The sequence below is a fragment of the Mus pahari genome, chromosome 6, assembly GCF_900095145.1.
Source record: "Mus pahari chromosome 6, PAHARI_EIJ_v1.1, whole genome shotgun sequence".
Classification (NCBI taxonomy): Eukaryota; Metazoa; Chordata; class Mammalia; order Rodentia; family Muridae; genus Mus; species Mus pahari.
Window position 1 is genome coordinate 13,265,537 of NC_034595.1, and position 18,143 is coordinate 13,283,679.

Consider the following 18,143-nt stretch of genomic DNA (forward strand, 5'->3'; position numbering starts at 1 on the left):
TATACTACAGTGGCATACGACAAGCCCTATATACTACAGTGGCATACGACAAGCCCTATATACTACAGTGGCATACGACAAGCCCTATATGCCTCTAGTGGCATACGACAAGCCCTATATGCCTCTAGTGGCATACGACAAGCCCTATATACCTACAGTGGCATATGACAAGCCCTATATACTACAGTGGCATACGACAATCCCTATATACTACAGTGGCATACGACAAGCCCTATATACCTACAGTAGCATACGACAAGCCCTATATACTACAGTGGCATATGACAAGCCCCAGGGATACCTCTACCTTATACTTTGGCTATAGGCATCCATGTGAGTGTGCTGGCTGTTTACACGGGTTCTGTGGATTTGAACTCAGGTCCTCATGCTTGCAAGGTGTGGCAGTTTGAACGAGATGATCTCCCACTGGTTCCCCGTGGTTTGTGTTTGGAAAGGTTCAGGTGGTGCAGCAGCATTGGGTCAATTCCAGTTTCCTCTGCCTGCTTCCGGCGTGTTTTAGAACAGCTACTATGTTGCAGCTACTATGCCTGCAGCTTACAGCCATGCCTCCCCACCACGACAGACCCTTATCCCTCTGGATCTGTAAGCCCAAATAAACTCTTTCTTCCATGAGCGGCCTTGGTCATGGTGTTTTATCATAGCAACAGAAAAGCAGCTAGCACACACAGTGTCCTAGCTAGGGTTTCTATTACTGCTGTGGAATACTATGGCCAAAAAGCCAGTTTAGGAGTGTGATGGCTGTTCTTGGTTGTCAACTTGACGACATCTGGAATGAACTACCATCCAGAAATGGAGGGCACACCTGTGAGAGATTTTTTTTCTTGGCTTGAAGTGGATGAGTCCACTTCTAGTCTGGACCTTTGAGGTAGAAAGGTAGACACATCTTTGATCTGGATCTTGAGGCAGGAAGACACACCTTTAATCTGGGCCACACCCTCTTCTGGAAGCCTATATTTGGACATGAAAGAAGGACACTCTTGCTCCTGGCCTGCTTGTTCTTGCCTTGCTGGCAAGCCCATTCCTTCACTGGCATTAGAGTCTACTTCGGATTCCAGCATCTACTGTGACTCCAGCCTTGTGAACAACTGAACAACTGCTCCATTCTTGGGCTTCCTGTTCACAGCTGGCCATTGGGTTGGTTAGACCATAGCCTTTAAGTGATTCTAATGGACCTTGACTAACATAGGGAGGGAAGGGCTTATCTGTCTGCAGATTCACTTCAAGATCACTGTTCATCACTGAAGGAAGTCAGGACAAGAACAAAAAAGGGGGGAGAACCTGGAGCCAGGAGCTGATGCAGAGGCCATGGAGGGGTGCTGCTTGCTTAATCTGCTTCTTACAGAGCTCAGTACCATCTTTCTCCCTCTATCCCCCCCCTCTCTCAGTGTGTGTGTGTGTGTGTGTGTGTGTGTGTGTGTTATTAAGGATGGAACCCAGGGTCTTCTGTCCAGCGTGCAATAACTTTAGGATGGAGCTACACCCCCAGCCCAATATTTAAACTGCACTCCACATTTTCCAGCTTCTCCTGTGAGCCACAGTGGACCAACCTTACCAAGTGGAAACTTGGTAAGGTTGAGTGGATTCAGAGAGATTGCATCAGTTTTTAATCCTAAAGAGGGAACAGCTCATGAGTGAAGGACGTCTTCAGATGAAATTAGCATACGAATTGGGAGTTCTATTGGTAGAACAATTCGATTATCAACTTCCAGTAATCAAAGCTCACCCAGCACCCCCTGAGGATGAGATGCCAAATCTTTTAAGTTCAGACTTCATTTTAGAGAACCCGACCTAAGTTTAAATTAAGGTAAACTAACAAGCTGGTACCTAGCATTAGTTTCCAAGTTGCCCCCCAACAGAACCGGAGCCTAGCTCCAGTCTCTAGGCTAATTTCCAACAAGACCAGCATTTCCAGGTTACAACCTCAACAAGACCAGTGTCTCCAGGTTACTCCCCCAACAAACCTACACCCCAGGTTACAAACCCACCCCCTACCTAACGACCACCAATGCAGAGAGGAGCAGAAGTTAAGCTTATGATCTGACTCCCAGCACCAGCCAATTACGTTAAAGGCCACAGCAGCTTTCCAATTAGATGCTTGCACACACATTCCCTGCTTGCTGCTTACTACAAAGCCTTGCCCAGATAGACATTTAGGGCTCCCCCACCACCCAAACCATTCTGTGTGATGGTGGTGCATTGGGGGAGGGGGCCCAAGCTAGCTTCAGTAGAATAAAGACCCTGCTGTGAGTTGCTTTAGATTGAGTCCTGTGTGTGTTTTGGGGGGATCACTAACATTTCCCTGGCACCACAAGGACAGTAGGAATCTCCCTGCTCCCTACCAAGGTTCCTGGCCCAGAACACATGACCACACTCCACACAAAGGGCCATGACCAATGGTCACATCACCCAGAATAGAGTTCTCCATGCTAATTCGGTAGGTATTGAGAGAACCTGAGGGTTTAGCCAACAAACTTCCCTTCCTGGACATTCCTTCCTGCAAAAGGTATATAATCTCTGGTCCACCCTGAGGAGGTGGTGTACTGGTTAGTTTTGTGTCAACTTGACACAGCTGGGGTTACCACAGAGAAAGGAGCTTCAGTTGGGGAAATGCCTCCATGAGATCCAGCTGTAAGGCATTTTCTCAATTAGTGATCAAGGGGGGGGGTCCCTTGTGGGTGGTGCCATCTCTGGGCTGGTAGTCTTGGGTTCTATAAGAGAGCAGGCTGAGCAAGCCAGTGAAGCAAGCCAGTAAAGAACATCCCTCCATGGCTTCTGCATCAGCTCCTGCTTTCGGACCTGCTTGAGATACAGCTCTGACTTCCTTTGGTGATGAACAGCAATGTGAAAAGTGTAAGCTGAATAAACCCTTTCCTCCCCAACTTGCTTCTTGGTCATGATGTTTGTGCAGGAATAGAAACCCTGACTAAGACAGGTGGTATGCACCCATTTTCCTCCATGAACCATGAATAAACAGTTTGAAACCAAGGACTGTCTCTTTCCTCAAAATCCACTGTGGGGAACACGGAGAAAGCCCGGGAACCCTGAGTGACAGCGTAAGCAGCTGATGACACTGACAGGGCCAATTTGAGGTATACACGGGCAGAGACAAGGTCAGAGAAGAGACACCTGGCCGTAAGGCAACTCGAGAGTTCACAGATGTCAAGATGTGGACATGAGTATCTGAACTCCAGTAAGACACACTATACTGTGCATATTAATAATATTATTTTTTTTCAAGGGAAAAATTTGATATCTTTCAGCAATATGCGAGTTAGTAAATTAGACACTTTTAAACCATGGGATTTTTATCCTCTCAAAAAGAATGGGATAAAAAATATATGAACTGGTAGGAAAGTATGTCTATGCGAATACTGCAAGGACAAATAAAAGAAAGAAGAATAAAATACTCTAGGAAAGTGCCCCATCATCTTTGCTACTGGAAGTGCTGTTTGCGTGCCCCTTGGAGCCTCCGGGCCCCTGGCCACCTCTCCATTCTCTCTTTCTCCACCCTCTGGATCTGTCTCATCCAGACTAATGGAGCTGGAAAACCTGACCTGCAAGGATGTCTCACAGGAGACAAAACTCTGGCTCTTAGTTCAGCCTCTTTGGAACTTGGCTTTCCTTCATACTGTGGGAGAGGGGCTCTGAGGAATATCAGGCATTTCTTCCCCTCCCTCAGCAGTACCCCACAAAGAACAAGGAGCTCCGGGGAGCCTGGGGTGGGTGGGGTGGCGTTCTTTTTTTTTTTTTGGTTTTTCAAGACAGGGTTTCTCTGGCTGTCCTGGAACCCACTTTGTAGACCAGGCTGGCCTCGATCTCAGAAATCTGCCTGCCTCTGCCTCCCAAGTGCTGGGGGATTCTTTTACTTCTTTGTGCTCCCAATGAGGAGGAGGGTGACAATCACAGCTGTCTTGGTCATTTAATTAAGCCATCAGCAGTAAGGAGAAAGCCAGGCAACTGACAGTACCCCAGTGGAACGAAGTGCCATAAGGCGTGGTTTCCACTTGGTGATGGTTGGAGCTCGTTGTTGACGTGACTGAATCTGGACTGGAGACTGGCTGAGTGGGAATTACCTAGCTACTGGGCATGCCCAGAAGCAACTGTCTTGATTGGGTTAACTGATATGAGAAACTCCATCTTAACTGCAGGCGGGGCCATTCCACGGGTGGGGCACCTGCACTGCATAAAATGGAGTCAGAGACCTGAGGACCGCCCGTATGCAGTCGTCCCCCTCTGTGCCAGGCTATTGGCATCATGTTCGCAGCGGCTTCAAGCCTCTGCTGCTTTGACTTCCCTGCCATGATGGACTGCACCTTTCTACTGGAGCCAGAATAAAGCCTTTCTCCCTTACATTGCTTTTACCAGAGTGTTTTATCACGGCAACAGCAAAACACATTAATTACATGCTCTTAACGTGCATTTGACTTAGGGGGAGGAGTCATTCACCATGTAAGTGTAGCAAAAATACAGAGGAGGTATAACACATCATTAGATAAGATTAAGTAATGCTTAGCATTTTACAGATGGAGAGTGCCACACACAGACTGGTTTTCCACGTGAATTAACCCCTTCAGTGTTATCACAAACCCACAGAGTAAGTACTACCAGACCCACTCTCACAGCTTAGATAACTAAGGCGCCAACAGGTTAAGTAACTCACTCAAACACATCATATTTGAATTTAGACAGTCTGGTTCCAGGGGAATGCTGCCAAACCACCTGAAATCAACCACAGGAATCCAAAAGGAAGAAAACTTATAGAAAAGGAAGTAATATATGAAGTACAGAAGAGAAGGTGTGTGTGTGTGGGGGGGGTTGTTAAGGTGGAAAGATTTGAACCAGTAAGACACAGAGACAGAAAGTCGGGACCTAGGACACAGAGATCAGAGTTCTGCCCCATCGGAGGAAAACCATGGTCCCTCGAATCTGAACTCTCCATACATTCTCCAAAATATTCTTCAGGTCAAATGGAGGAGCAAATAAAATAACATGAGAACAATGTTGCTGGGCTGGGAACATGGCTCAGTGGGTGAAGTGTGTACTGGGCCAGCATCACCCCGAGGTCACACCCCCAGAACCTGGATAGAAGCCAGGAATAGTAGCTTTTATCTGTAATGTTGAGACTGGGACGTGGAGTCTGAAGGCGGGCTGCTAACTGACACTGGCTCTCACCCTTTCAGGCTGCCTCAGGTATCCAAAACAGTGAGCTGTCTCAAAACACAAGGTGGAAGGCGGTAATCAAGTCACCCACACCATCCTGGTCTGTACACGGGCTGAACACGCTTCCCGCCAGCCACACGCAGGTGCATACGCCACACACACACACACACACACACACACACACACACACAGCTGTCATCCTAACTGGAAAGCAGAGAGAACACAGCAATCTTAAAAGCACTATTAAACAAACAAACAAACAAAGTATCAAATTCCAGCCACTTTCTCTCAACTTCCTAGGAGTGTCTGTGCAGAGAGTTGTGTGGCAGGCAGGGAGCTAGAGACCTTCCCAGAGAGAGAAATGCCATTTTCAGTGTGAAAACATGGGGACAGACCAGTGTGACCACAGAAAGGATCGGTAGGACATGTCATGGCTCTGGGGAGCAGCTGAGGAAGTTACTGCTCCTGGCAAAGAAAAGACAAAGAAGAAAGAAGCGCGTACACGTGTAAAGAAGCGCATACACGTGTCCTGGGAGTGTAAGTGTTGATAGGAAGAAACATGAACATTAGTGCAAGATCCCACGCAGCAGAAAACCCTAAACTAGAACAGATTTCATGCTCAACCAAGTACAAAACAGAAAAGAAATGCTTTACAGCAACTGCATTTCACCCCTTGACGGAAGAGGGCGCTCTGAACCCGGGAATCTCGTTAGCTACCGCGGCGGACCGTGACTCCATAGACAACCGCAGAGTCCGCTCAAAAACAAGGTTCTATGAACAAAACCTTGCAGCCTGGGCACACTATCGTTTCTGGAAATCCACAAATGAGGAAAAATTAACACAATAAATAATCGTTTGAGGATATGAAGAAAAATATCTCCAGTCAGAAAATTAACTAAGAACAGAAATGGGCATAAAGCAGGAAGGGACTGAAAAAGAAGTGTCTGAATTCAGAAAATAAATGAAAGAGAAGGACAAACCGGTGTTGGAAATAAAAGCTGAATTTCTTGATGTCTATGAAAGAATAGATTTGAATAAAATTTAATAAAAATGGTAGAGAAAATGTAAAAGTAAAATGAGATTTTTCTTTTCAAGACAGGGTCTGACTATATAGCCCTGGCTGGTCTGGAATTCACTATGTAGAGGCTAGCCTCGAACTCACAGACATCTGCCTGCCTCTGCCTCCAAGAGCTGGGATTAAAGGCCTTTCCTAAAATGAGATCTATATATATATATTTTAAAAAAGCACAAAAGGTTAAAACTGAAATATAGGCAAACGGTCCAACATATGCATAACCAGGGTGTTCCAAGAGGGGACAAAATATTTAAAAGTATAGTTCAAGATAATATTACAAAATCAAAAACACACTTGAATATAAATATTAAGAGGATATTCTAGGTACCTAAGAAGGCTAAGTCAGAATACTCTCAAAATACAATGATTACATTTTAAGATAAAGGAAGAATTGTCAGTGTCCCCCACCCCCCCCCACCCCCCAAGAAAGTAAACAGAAAGGACAGAGGGCTAAAGGAAGCACTTCTCAGTGAGAGGAGAAGGTTGGAAATACACTTCTATAGCTTCATTCCCTGGAAAAATGTCAGCTGCTGTCTCTTTAATGTTCCTGAATTTTTATCAAGCTTGTGCTATAAACATGCCTAACCCTGCTAAAGAGAAATAAGCATGTTCTTAAACATCCATACGAGGTGGCCTTCAGGTCCCTGATTAGAAGCAGCCTAAAAAAAAAAGATATCAATGCTATCCAGATATTGTCAGAAAGAATGATTTAAAAAAACAAAAACTACCATGTTAAATTAAAGCTATGATTGTTTTAACTGCTCTATAAACAGTGAGGTCGTTTCTATTACCTAGATATATCCATATATTTTTCTTTTCTTCTTCTTCTTCTTCTTCTTCTTCTTCTTCTTCTTCTTCTTCTTCTTCTTCTTCTTCTTCTTCTTCTTCTTTTTTTTTTTTTTTTTTAAGACAAGGTCTCTCTGCATAGCCCTGGCTGTCCCGGAACTCACTTTGTAGACTAGGCTGGCCTCGAACTCAGAAATCCACCTGCCTCCGCCTCCCAAGTGCTGGGATTAAAGGCGTGCGCCACCACGTCCGGCCAGATATTTTTCAAGTAGCTTAAGTTAAAGAAACTATGGAAGTGAAAGGTTCAATGTTGAGAGGTTTTGGTTATAGTATGAAAACGTTTCTTTGGATAAGTTTAATATCTAGTTACCATGAAAGATTTCATGCTATCGGTATACGACTACATTATACGGAGACAAATTGGGGTCCATCAGACTGTCTGGGCAGATTCACACTGCTCTCCTGGCTCAGCTTCCAAACTAGAGAGCTAAGCAGCAGTCACCAACCAGAAGCCTATATTTCTCACCAGTGACACAGACCAGTCCCCTGGGGATTTGGGTCTCAGGTACAGTGACTTCAAGCATGCACCAGATCTCAAGTTGAAAGAAGCAGTATTACTTCAGTCATACCTAAGAGTGACGTAAGCCAGATCTACAGAGAGAGCAGTCATTTCTAATGTGTCTCTTCAGACCCCACCCCTGTGCAGAGGCAATATATAAAAACAGCCTTACAAACTTCCTGTGAAGAGCTGCCCACCCATTGTTCAATGATGGGACACCCTGGAATCAGAAATCCCCGCATCACGTGGAGGGCAGAACATGCTTGTGAAAATACTGAAATGGTAAAAATCTGACAGACAACATCTCGCCTCCCTTTCTGACTGGTCTGCTAGACAGATGGCAGAACCCCCATGTTGAGATATATGAACTCTAAGGATATAACTAAGCCCTGTGAATTGTTTCCCTAATGCAGACTGCTGGGATGGTACAGATATTTGTGTTCAAGCCCCCGATGTTCAACATCACAGAGGTCAGTTCCCTTGCTGAAGTGTGCAAAGGGTGGTGGTCACTTCCTGGCCATACTCCACAAAAGCAAAGACAATTCAGCCTCAAGGAACAGTAAATACCAGACCTGATGGACAGGAAGCTCCATTCCTTGGGTCACATTTCCTGTTGCACAGAGTTCCTGTGTCACGGGTTACTGAGCAAACACGGTACAGTATGCTGATCTCTGCAGCCTGCGGTATGTCGTGGAGCCCCAGCCTCCAAGAAGTAGGTAATAGGTTATCTGCCCACTGCTGTCTGCGGCTCAGCCTAAGACCGGCTGGATAAGCCCATTGTATTTAAATCTCTAAAATGACCACACTCTAATCTGTGCTGAGGGTCATCCTGGGAGTTGCCCACAACAGTAAATACTTTGCCTATTAATCCTGTGTAATACCACATGGAAAGGAAAATTAAGATTCGGTTTCTCACTACAAAAAGTGCATACATTGGCTGGAACCTAATACGATGAAGAGAGTGCCTGAACAGGTCACACAGCGCACACAGGGTCTCTAAATCGGGAATGGAGGAATAGAGGAAGTGGGTATTTGATTATCAGGAAAAAAAAATGTATGGAGCGGGTCAAGTTTTAGCACAGTAGCATCTTGGATACAAACTATAGAATTATTCTAGCCGTCTCTCCTTCTCTTCCTCTCTAACTCCCTCCTCCCTCCCTTTTCATATCTCTGCCTGCACGGACCTTGTAATTGGCCAGGAGTAGCTAAGTTGTGTGTGGCTAAAACAATACTACCCAAGTGGACTGGCAGAATCAGGTGGGCAGACCCTGGGTGTGCACCCGTGCATACCGACTCAGAACTTCTGGGATGGAACCCGTGAACCTGTGCCTAATACCTCTCCTGGTCATCCCGCACTTGCCAACAGGCGAGATGGACAGAAATGCACTAACGTCCTGAGCATTACAGTCTCTCATGCAAAAGCCAAACTGCCCACCCTCTGGCCTACTAGGAGCTCAAGTGAACAGGAAACGGGGGTTCCTGACCAAGGAGGGGCAGGCCCTTCATTTTGCAGCCTCTCCAGAGGGGAAGCCCTGAAACTGCACTGCTAAGCCCAGAGAACTGAAGAAATGGTAGAAGGGACCCTAGCATTGTGGCCCAGTGGGAGAATGCTTGCCCAGTTTGTGTGAAGTCCTGAGTGGGTGGGTTCTCTAAGGAAAAGAAGAAAGGAGAGGGGGTGGGAGGGAGGGAGGGAGGGAGAGAGGGAAAGGTAAAAACCCCGTGTCCCTCAGCACTAGCTGGGAGCTGTATAGTTAACATTGCTGGCCTCTATATGGCTTCTAGGAAAATCCACAAAGGAGGGGTTTCCAAGGAGCACCAAGGGGCATCATTACACCCCTACTGTGAGTCAGACTGCTGCAAACACAGTAATAAAAAAATCCAAGACACTAGTGAGCATGAAACAAATTTTAATATAACACTACGCAGCCAAATCACCGATGTAGCACAAAAATAGGGGTTTTAAAAGTCCTGGAGAAATCTGTGTCCTCTTCTATAGGCTAGAACTTGGACTCTGTCCAAATCTCCCTCATAGACCTTGAACACAAAGGCTCAGCCAATGAACAATCTGGGACTTAGGGATGCCCCTCTCCCCATTTTGGATCCTGGGCTCAGTCACTTTTCTAACCCTCAGAATCTGAGACAGACAGACCCCAGCTTCCAGTAAGGAGAGGGAGGGAGGAACCTCATGCTTCCTCTAACGCCAACGACGCACTCCAGTTCATCTCAGTATGAACTAGAGTGTAACAACTTATTCTTTACATGGGACCATGCTCCTGGATGGCCCAGCTGTGACCCCTCTAGATTCAGCCAGTGCCCAGTACAGCAGAGATAACATTTCTGTCTTCTGGAAGATTGCCGGGTCCAGCATGGCCTTGGTAGGGACAGAATGACATAGTTCCTGCCCCTGGGACAGGGCCAGCAGGCGTGGGCCTCCACGAGTGTCAATGGCTGCTGTGGGTATAATGTACATATTTGAGGTTCCTCCTTTGAGGAATATCCTCCCTGTGAACGTTGATGCCTCCACAATGATCAGAGACAGCACAAATCCAGGAGGTGAAGGTGTGGCTAATGTCTCAGCCAAAACCGGTAACTGCTGAGACCTTCAGGACAGCCCTTGAGGTTGTGGGAAAGAACTCTAAAAACATGAGTTTGAAAATATATAATTTCTCAACTATGCAAAAACATAAGGATGTAATATAAATTGCATGAATGAAATATATGAGGCTTCATGAATCTAAAGGAACAAACGCAGCTGCACAGGGAGCCAACTTGTCAAACAGATACTAAGGAGGGAGATAGCCATTTTGAATTTGAAATGAAAAACAGAGCCTTACAGAATTCCCACTCTAAAGTTGCCTGGAATCCCCACATAGTTTCCTTGCCTGGAATCCCCTCGAGAAGTCAAAACAGTATACAAAAGGACTGATTGGTAAGATTCAAGCATCAGGAATACCGGACAAAGCTGGCAGTTTGTTAGAAGTAAAACGCAGGGCTCTTGGCCCGGTCCTCTGTGCTCCCCGCATTGTGCTGATGAACCCTCATACCTAATATGTTATCCCCAGGTACAAAACGGAAAGGCATCCGTGCCTACCTGACACTGAGGTTGTTATGGTGATTTGTGCGGAGCGTGGCTCAGTAGGTCTCAGAAGGGTGATGTTTATCGTGTAATCAGTAGCGGGGTACAGATCTAAACACACTTCCAGAGCTCGGTCTCTCGTTGTGAAGTTAAAGAAAGCAGCATGGTAGGAGCGATACCACCTCTGACCCAGAACCTCCACCTGTCAGAGGGAAAGGGAGCACTGCGTTAGCTTCCTGCTGGCTGCCAGATTCCTAGGCTGTCAAGAAACCTCCTTCTGTTAATCTTGGTAGGGTTACCTTTAAGACAGCAACGCTCCTGCACCTGTCCTACCCAGTTTTCCTCTCAGGCAGGTGTAGGACTAAGATTGAATTGAATAACCAACGACGGACAGGGAATAACAAGACGGCAGGCGGTTCTAGAGCAATCCCTTGCTGCCCACTCAAGTGAAAGAGACTGCACTGAAGCTACTGGGCAAAATTCTTTCGGGTTTTGTTCATCCTGAGGACTCCACAGAGAAGCCCCGCTGTGCGGGGTACTTAGCATTATGATAACTACCCCAGGCTATGCTGTGAAAGCAGCAGTGCGATGTGGTTTCCCTTACATCTTCCTTCCCATCAGAGCTGGTCAAAGCTGATGAGTGTGGAGGCATCCCACATACTGCGGTCTGAGTCACGAAGCTCAAGCAACAGTGAGTCACAGGGGAAGCGAGTCACAGGGGAAGCGCAGGATAGATCCCAGGATACTAGGATCAAATGTTACCAACCAGTACAGTTAATCTGGTGAAACTGTGAGTTTAATGAAGCTCACATCTTTGGCTCTCCACCCTCCATTATTACTTTCAATCACGGAACCACCCTCACAGATCATCCAAGACTGGATAACTGGCTCATAAGGTTCAACTCTCCCCCAAGCCTTCCAATTCTCTTGGACAGTTTAGGCACCCTTAGAGAGAGATCAGCAAAACTTGAGTTCCTTGTGCTCAAAGCTATGAATGTCCTCCACTCGGTTCCAGTCGTCCAGTGCCACAACCGGGCTCCAGGGTCTAGAAAGTCTTGTCAGAGGAGCTGAGCACAAGGTGTCATGGTGCCCTGCTCTTCTGAACCACTGGCTGATAAACGATAATGTATTCACATGCGATATGAACAGTGTGTCTATTCTCACAGGCAGACAGCTTTTGAGTGCTCACTTTTCTCCAGTGGACATAACTATATCCCATGTATTACATAAATGGATCTTTGACATATTAAAAGTTCAGTTTATTTTTTCCATTTAACTCTTCAGTCATTTGAGGGTGTGTATGTGTGCTGCACCTGCACACAGGTGCCTGAGGCTGGATGTCTTCTCACTGAACCCTGAGCTCACAGATTCAGCTAGCCTGGCTGGCCAGCAGCCAAAGCTCTTGACTCGGCACACAGCACTGTACCTGGCTCTTTAGGTAAAGTGCCTCATGCTTACGGTGGCAAGTACATCACTAACTGAACCGTCTTTCCAGCCCCAAGAATCACTGGTTTTCTTAACCAAGTGTTTGGCTAGCTTTAACAGAACTCCTTCAGTACTAGTTTGAGAAACCACTTTAATCATAGAATAAACCATTTGCATCCTTGAATGTGTCTCTTTTCTAGGGCTCTCTCCTGACAGGGCTTCTTGTGGTCAGGCCAGTCCTTCTGCTGGCACCGAGAGCCACAGTGTCGAGCCACCGGGCAACGCCCACAGATGCCGAACTCTCGAAGCTGCTTTTCAATCACCGTACTAGGAGGATAATGACACTCATAGTGGGCACAGGAATCTTCTTCCTCTTCCACCACATCCCCATTGGCATTATAGTACCAGGTCATATTCAAGATAGGGAATTGTTCTTCTATAGGGTCTGTGGGAAGCTGCTGGATTGAAAGCCAAAATAAGCTTTGCTCCCTTTGTTTGCTAGAGGTTTCTTCAGCTTTGGGTCGCCAGCCCCATGGTACCAGCTGCACGTTGTCCAAGTGACTATCCACAGTCACAGTATTGAGATGTACCACCTGAAACCCGGGAGCCACACCTCCCCTGTGTCGGTTCCATAGTAGCTCATTCAGATGCCTACCCAAGCCCCTTCCTTGGTTTTTGTCAAAAGCACCATTTCCATCAGCATCTACTTCCATTCCAGCCTCAAAGGAGCAGCTCTCCACCAGTGGTATGTCCTACTCATCTATCAGTGAGTATGTGGTCTTCCTGGCCACCGGCAGAGCCATAGTGAGTTCATGACACTCCGGGTCAGGCTGGGACGAGGATCAGGCTGCGGGCAGATGAGGCTGGGCCAGGCTCCGGCCATCGCTGCCACCTCTTGCCCACCGGACCTGCCACACGCCTCAGCCTGAGTTTCTAGGCACTAAAAATGACACCAAAGTCAATCCAGGTTCCTTCTTAAATTTACTTTTGATTTGAGTTTGGGAAGAGAAGGAAACTAAAGCTAAATGAGCTTTTTAGAAATGTACACTTAGTATGTGCATCTGAAGGCAAACTAAGATAAATGTATTAGCATGTAAGTGTGCAACTATAGGCAATGAAACGATATAAATCATCAAGTTCACAGAACCTTCATCAACTTAGTTTCTCCTTGCAACAGTGTAACTTGCACCCGTCCCTAGAATGAGCAGTCACCAACAGTGCAGACAGTCGCCCTACTAGGGGTCTTTACATATTTACAATGGATCTTCCATTGCAGATAGCCTGCATATATTGTCGAGCTGGGAGTTTACTAACGATATTTTAACACGGGCTTGCTGCTAGGACACACCCCAGAGCATGGGTGCATGCTCTGCAAAGCAGAGTCACAGGTCATGAAAAAGATGTATTTAATAAGATTTCATTCAGGGGTTCAGAGCAAGAGAGAAGCTGAAGGAGCGAATAAGGCATGCCCAGAAAACGGATGAATCACTCATGTGTTTTGAATAACTAATTCTATAAGAGATAAGAATAAGGGATCGCCGGTGTGGTGGCACATGCCTTTAATCCCAGCACTTGGGAGGCAGAGGCAGGTGGATTTCTGAGTTTGAGGCCAGCCTGGTCTACAAAGTGAGTTCCAGGACAGCCAGGGCTACGCAGAGAAACCCTCTCAAAAAAAAAAAAAAAAAAAAAAAAAGAATAAGGGATCATCTTACTTGGTACATTTGTTCTGATCCAACTTGCCTAGAGTGCCTGTTCAACGTCAAACAAGTTTCATTAAATACTGAGATATTGAAAAGTCCATCATCTTCTAAGAGATCATCTTCTAGAAGACAAGAGAACATATAAAAAGGTTGCATCACCAAGCAGATAGATCGTGGTTGACTATAAGTGCAGCTGGAACATTTTCAAAGGTCGGTAGGGTATTTAACACAAAGAGCACACACTCAGATTTGGTTTCACACACTTAAGTTCAAGCACTCGCTCTATACTTTGTTTTTGTCTGAAAGTGTGTGTGTACCTGAGTGTACCAGCATGTGTGCGTGCATGTGTGTCTGTGTGTTTGTGTATGTACATGTGTGTGTGTGTGAGCATGCTCTCGAGTGTGTCTATGTGTGAGCATCTGTGTGTGTTTGTATGTGTGCCTGTGTGCCCCTCTCCCTCTCCCTCCTTCTGTGTGTGTGTGTGTGTGTGTTCTCAATTGCTCTCCACCTTATTCTTTGAGGCAGGGTCTCTCACTAAATCTGGAGTCCACTGATTCGGCTACACAATTTGGGCAGCAAGCACCCAGGATCCTCCTGTCTCTGCCTCCCCAGTGCTAGGATTACAGGTGTGCACCACTATCGATCCTGGGAGTTTTCTAAGGCACCCTTGCTCCTGGGAGGTTTCCATGGTTACAGGGATAGACCACTCCCTCATGCTTATGTTACACAGTAAGCTCTTTACCAACTGAACTACATTTTTCCATTTGTTTGGGGTTTTGTTTTGTTTTTTTTAAGATTTCTTTATTTTCATTTTATGAGTGCTTTGTCTATGTGCCACATGCCTGCCTGATGCCCTTGGAGGCCAGATGAGAGCATCAAATCTATGGGAACTAGAGTTAAACATGGTTGTGAGCTGCCAGGTGAGTGAGTGCCAGGACCCAAACCCAAACTCTGCCAGAGCAGCAAAGCTCCTAACCACGGAGTCTCTCTGGCACCGGTTTTGATTTTTGAGTCAGGATTTCACTCAGTAGCCCAGGCCTCCCTCAACTTCCTATGTAACCCGGGCTAGCCTCTTACTCATAATCCTCCTTCCTCAGCCTCTTGGGTTCTAGAATTATGAACATACACCGCTACACCCAGAACTCCTGAGCTATATAAACTTGTCCAATAAGGTTCAGAAGGGTTTCGTCTAAACCTAAATTTTCTCACTTGTGAAATCAACATATCCAGCTTACTTTCTTACATCATGGGCAGATGGGAGAACTGAGTGAGATATGGAAATGCTGCCATAAAGCTGTGACCTTTGTAGACAGTCAGTGTGACTTAGATGGGCCATAATAAAATGTCCTGAAGAGTGTCTGTGGACAGACACCTTGAGAATGAGGGAAATGGTGCGTAAAACTCCATGGGCTAGGGCCTCAGGGCCAGTGCTTTCCAAGAGGAAATGACTGGAAGGTGGATGGTAAGGCTGGAGAGATGTCTGCTGCTCTCAGAGCAGACAAGAGTTCCTCCAGCTGCTTAGAGCTCAGCTAAGGTAATTAACAACCAGGAGGCAGGCTTGTTCCAGCCATTGTATGGAAAAAGTCATCCCTGCGATCTTTTATTATTATTATTATTATTATTATTATTATTATTATTATTATTATTTTAATGCTGTCAAAAGAAGAGGCTGACAGGATGAATTAAAGACCACCCCCACCTGAGTCTGGGGTAACAGAGCAATTTCTAAGGAAAAGCAAAATGTCCTAACAAACGTTTACCTTTTCTACCAATGAAAAAAGGTGGTTTGTTGGTTTGTTTGTTTGTTTGCTTGTCTTTCTATGGCGTTGGTGATGGAACTCAACAAATTTACAAGTCCCAACCACTCCCCCTCGGGGAGTCTCTGTTTTACGGTCATGTTTATTTAATATGTAAGTCTCCCACACGAGTCTGTCTCACCTAGGTATTCATGATAATGGAAAGTTATTCCAGCCCAAATCAGGGTTGCCCCAAGCATTTTCAATATTGCTAACGTACGCAGCACAAGGCAATCAGCTGAGAGATAATATATATCCCTGAGTATAACGGGAAAATGTGAAAATACGGCTCTAAGAATTCAAAGGCCAGTCATATCCCCTTTATCTTCACAGCGTTTAAAGTTTTCACAAGGATATCTGGGGGACAGGGGGGCAGCCATAGGATTTTGAGGAACGGCAAATGTATCGATGTATGAAATGTACGGAAGAAACAGCACATAATGTCTATGACTGCACCTAGACAGAAGACAAGCAGAGCTGCTGTCTGCGAGTTCCCACTGGAGACAATTTTTGTGTGGTGTAACCATCACAGACTGAGTTCAGAGGAAGACAGTGCTGGGAACGAAGGCGTCTGGCTTTTACTTCCTGCACCCACTCCTGACAGAAGTGACTGAGAATAACTAGAAATGGGTCAAAATTTGCATCTGGGTTGGAAGGAAAGGGTGGTTGCCATACGCATGGCAGACACATGAGGACATCTACACTTAGCACACTGTAAAAGCGACCAGGCTGTGGGGAGGCTCAGAGCAGCTATCCAGCCTGCCTCCCAAGCAAGGGAGCACCGTCTCCAAATTCAAAGGGAGGACTAGAGAACTTGAGCCGTGGAGGAAACCAGACAGGTCACAAGTCAGTAATGAACATCCCTGCAGAGGCACAGTCAGCCCCTAAATCTAACTACACGTCAGAACCCCACAGACAGCACCTCTAAATGGTGTGTGGACATCTGTGGGTGTGTTTCAAAGGTCAATCTGCCCATCTAAGTACCAGGCAGGCCCAGCCCTGCTTAGCTTCGGAGATCACCTGAGATCGGGCACACTCTGGGTGGCGTGACTGTAGACTCTCTTGGCAATTCTGGGAGGCAGCCAGGACAAAAGGTGCATTAGCCACTATTGCTAGTGCCCGTGGTCAATCCTTAGCACTCTGGAGATCAGCAACAAGGAAGATCGTCTAAGTGGAGAGCTCAGGACCAGAGAGCTCCATGCAACAAAACCCTGGGTTGACAGGACAGCTGGACTCTGCTGCTTCAGTAGCCTGCCGCGCCACCAGGAAGTCAGGCACAGCAGAGCTGGCCCAAGGCCAAAAGCTTCACAAGTCAACAGAACAAGGTAATCAGAAACTAAACTCCGGGAGGTGAGTCCTTTCCTGGGAGGTCAGAGGTAAACACATGAATATAATCCAGTGAAGAGTGAGGCTAGAGGGTGTGACATCCACCTTATGTGGAAGCACCACTCTAGACAGAGCTCAGAGCTCTGTCTTCCCAGGTTAAGTTGTCTAGAAGCCTATGAAATGATCCTTTCACACTAAGAGAAGGAGAGGGTGGCGTGTGTACAGGGACCAGGGGTTTTGTTTTGCTGTGTTTTTTTAAAAAAGCAATATGATAATAAGATTAAGCAGTTCAAAGTTTGTTACTTTCAATAACAATTTCTTAAGAATATCCAAAATGAGATTCCCCACACACTTCTCAAGGAGGAGAGGAAAGTGCACAACAGAACTTACAGTACATTATAGGCATGCACTCTCACACACACGTGCACGCACATACACACACACAGACACAGACACACACACACACACACACACTTACAGCAGGCAAGGAACACATTCCCAGAAGGCAGAGGGTAAAGGACATGAGAGAGAGCAGGGAGTTGGTTCCACGTAGGTGTACTGGGGGAAAAGAGTGGGGGTGGGGTGGAAGAAGTAACAATCCGAGATGGAGATTTGGTGAAATAAACCATTCCTAAGGTATGGACAGATCAAAAGCCCCCAGGCCCTAGGAAGACTGATGAAGTGCGCAGTGTGTCCATCCCACACACTGAAGCTTATGAGAAGGTCCCTTTACTGTTGACCTGCAACCAGGTCAGACACTGACGATGTCATCAGACAACACCGTGTGTATGAACAGATGATTAAAGGCTTAGCTCTACTGCTGAAGGGAGAATCAGACTGCCTTATAGGATTAGGAATGGGGCAGGGCCGCTTGTGGCATGGCTGGATGCTGGAGCCTAAGCTTAGCTTGTGAGAGACCCAAGGTTTACTGTCCAGTGGCTCCTCCCCTTTACCGTCCATTAAGGCATTAAATCTCAAAGTCAACGTGATCTGTTTACAGAATTCTTACATTCAAGAATTAATCTCCACTCAAACCTTTATTCACAGGGAAGGCAACAAAAGTCACTCTCAGGTAAGTGTGGGCTCAGAAAGGACCCCATTTCCACAGTGAGAAAAGATAGAAACGGTCTTCTAGACAGGGGGCAGAAATGTAAGGAGAATCAGAGAAGTGAGCTTAGAAAGAGTGTCAGTTAACACTGCACTGATCCAAACACACACC

The 18,143-nt window shown here is 46.2% G+C and overlaps 1 protein-coding gene and 1 pseudogene across 1 annotated transcript in view; both read right to left on the reverse strand.

Annotated features, from left to right (window-relative positions):
- Positions 1-18,143, reverse strand: part of Susd1 (sushi domain containing 1) — a 120,780-nt gene that overhangs the window by 37,497 nt on the left and 65,140 nt on the right. The window contains exons 9-10 of the mRNA XM_021200675.2: positions 13,815-13,924; positions 10,693-10,879 (exon numbers count right to left, since the gene is read on the reverse strand). Of these exons, the coding sequence (XP_021056334.1) occupies positions 10,693-10,879; positions 13,815-13,924 (297 nt within the window). The remainder of the gene's footprint in view (positions 1-10,692; positions 10,880-13,814; positions 13,925-18,143) is intronic.
- LOC110322809 lies at positions 12,258-12,830 on the reverse strand (annotated as a pseudogene).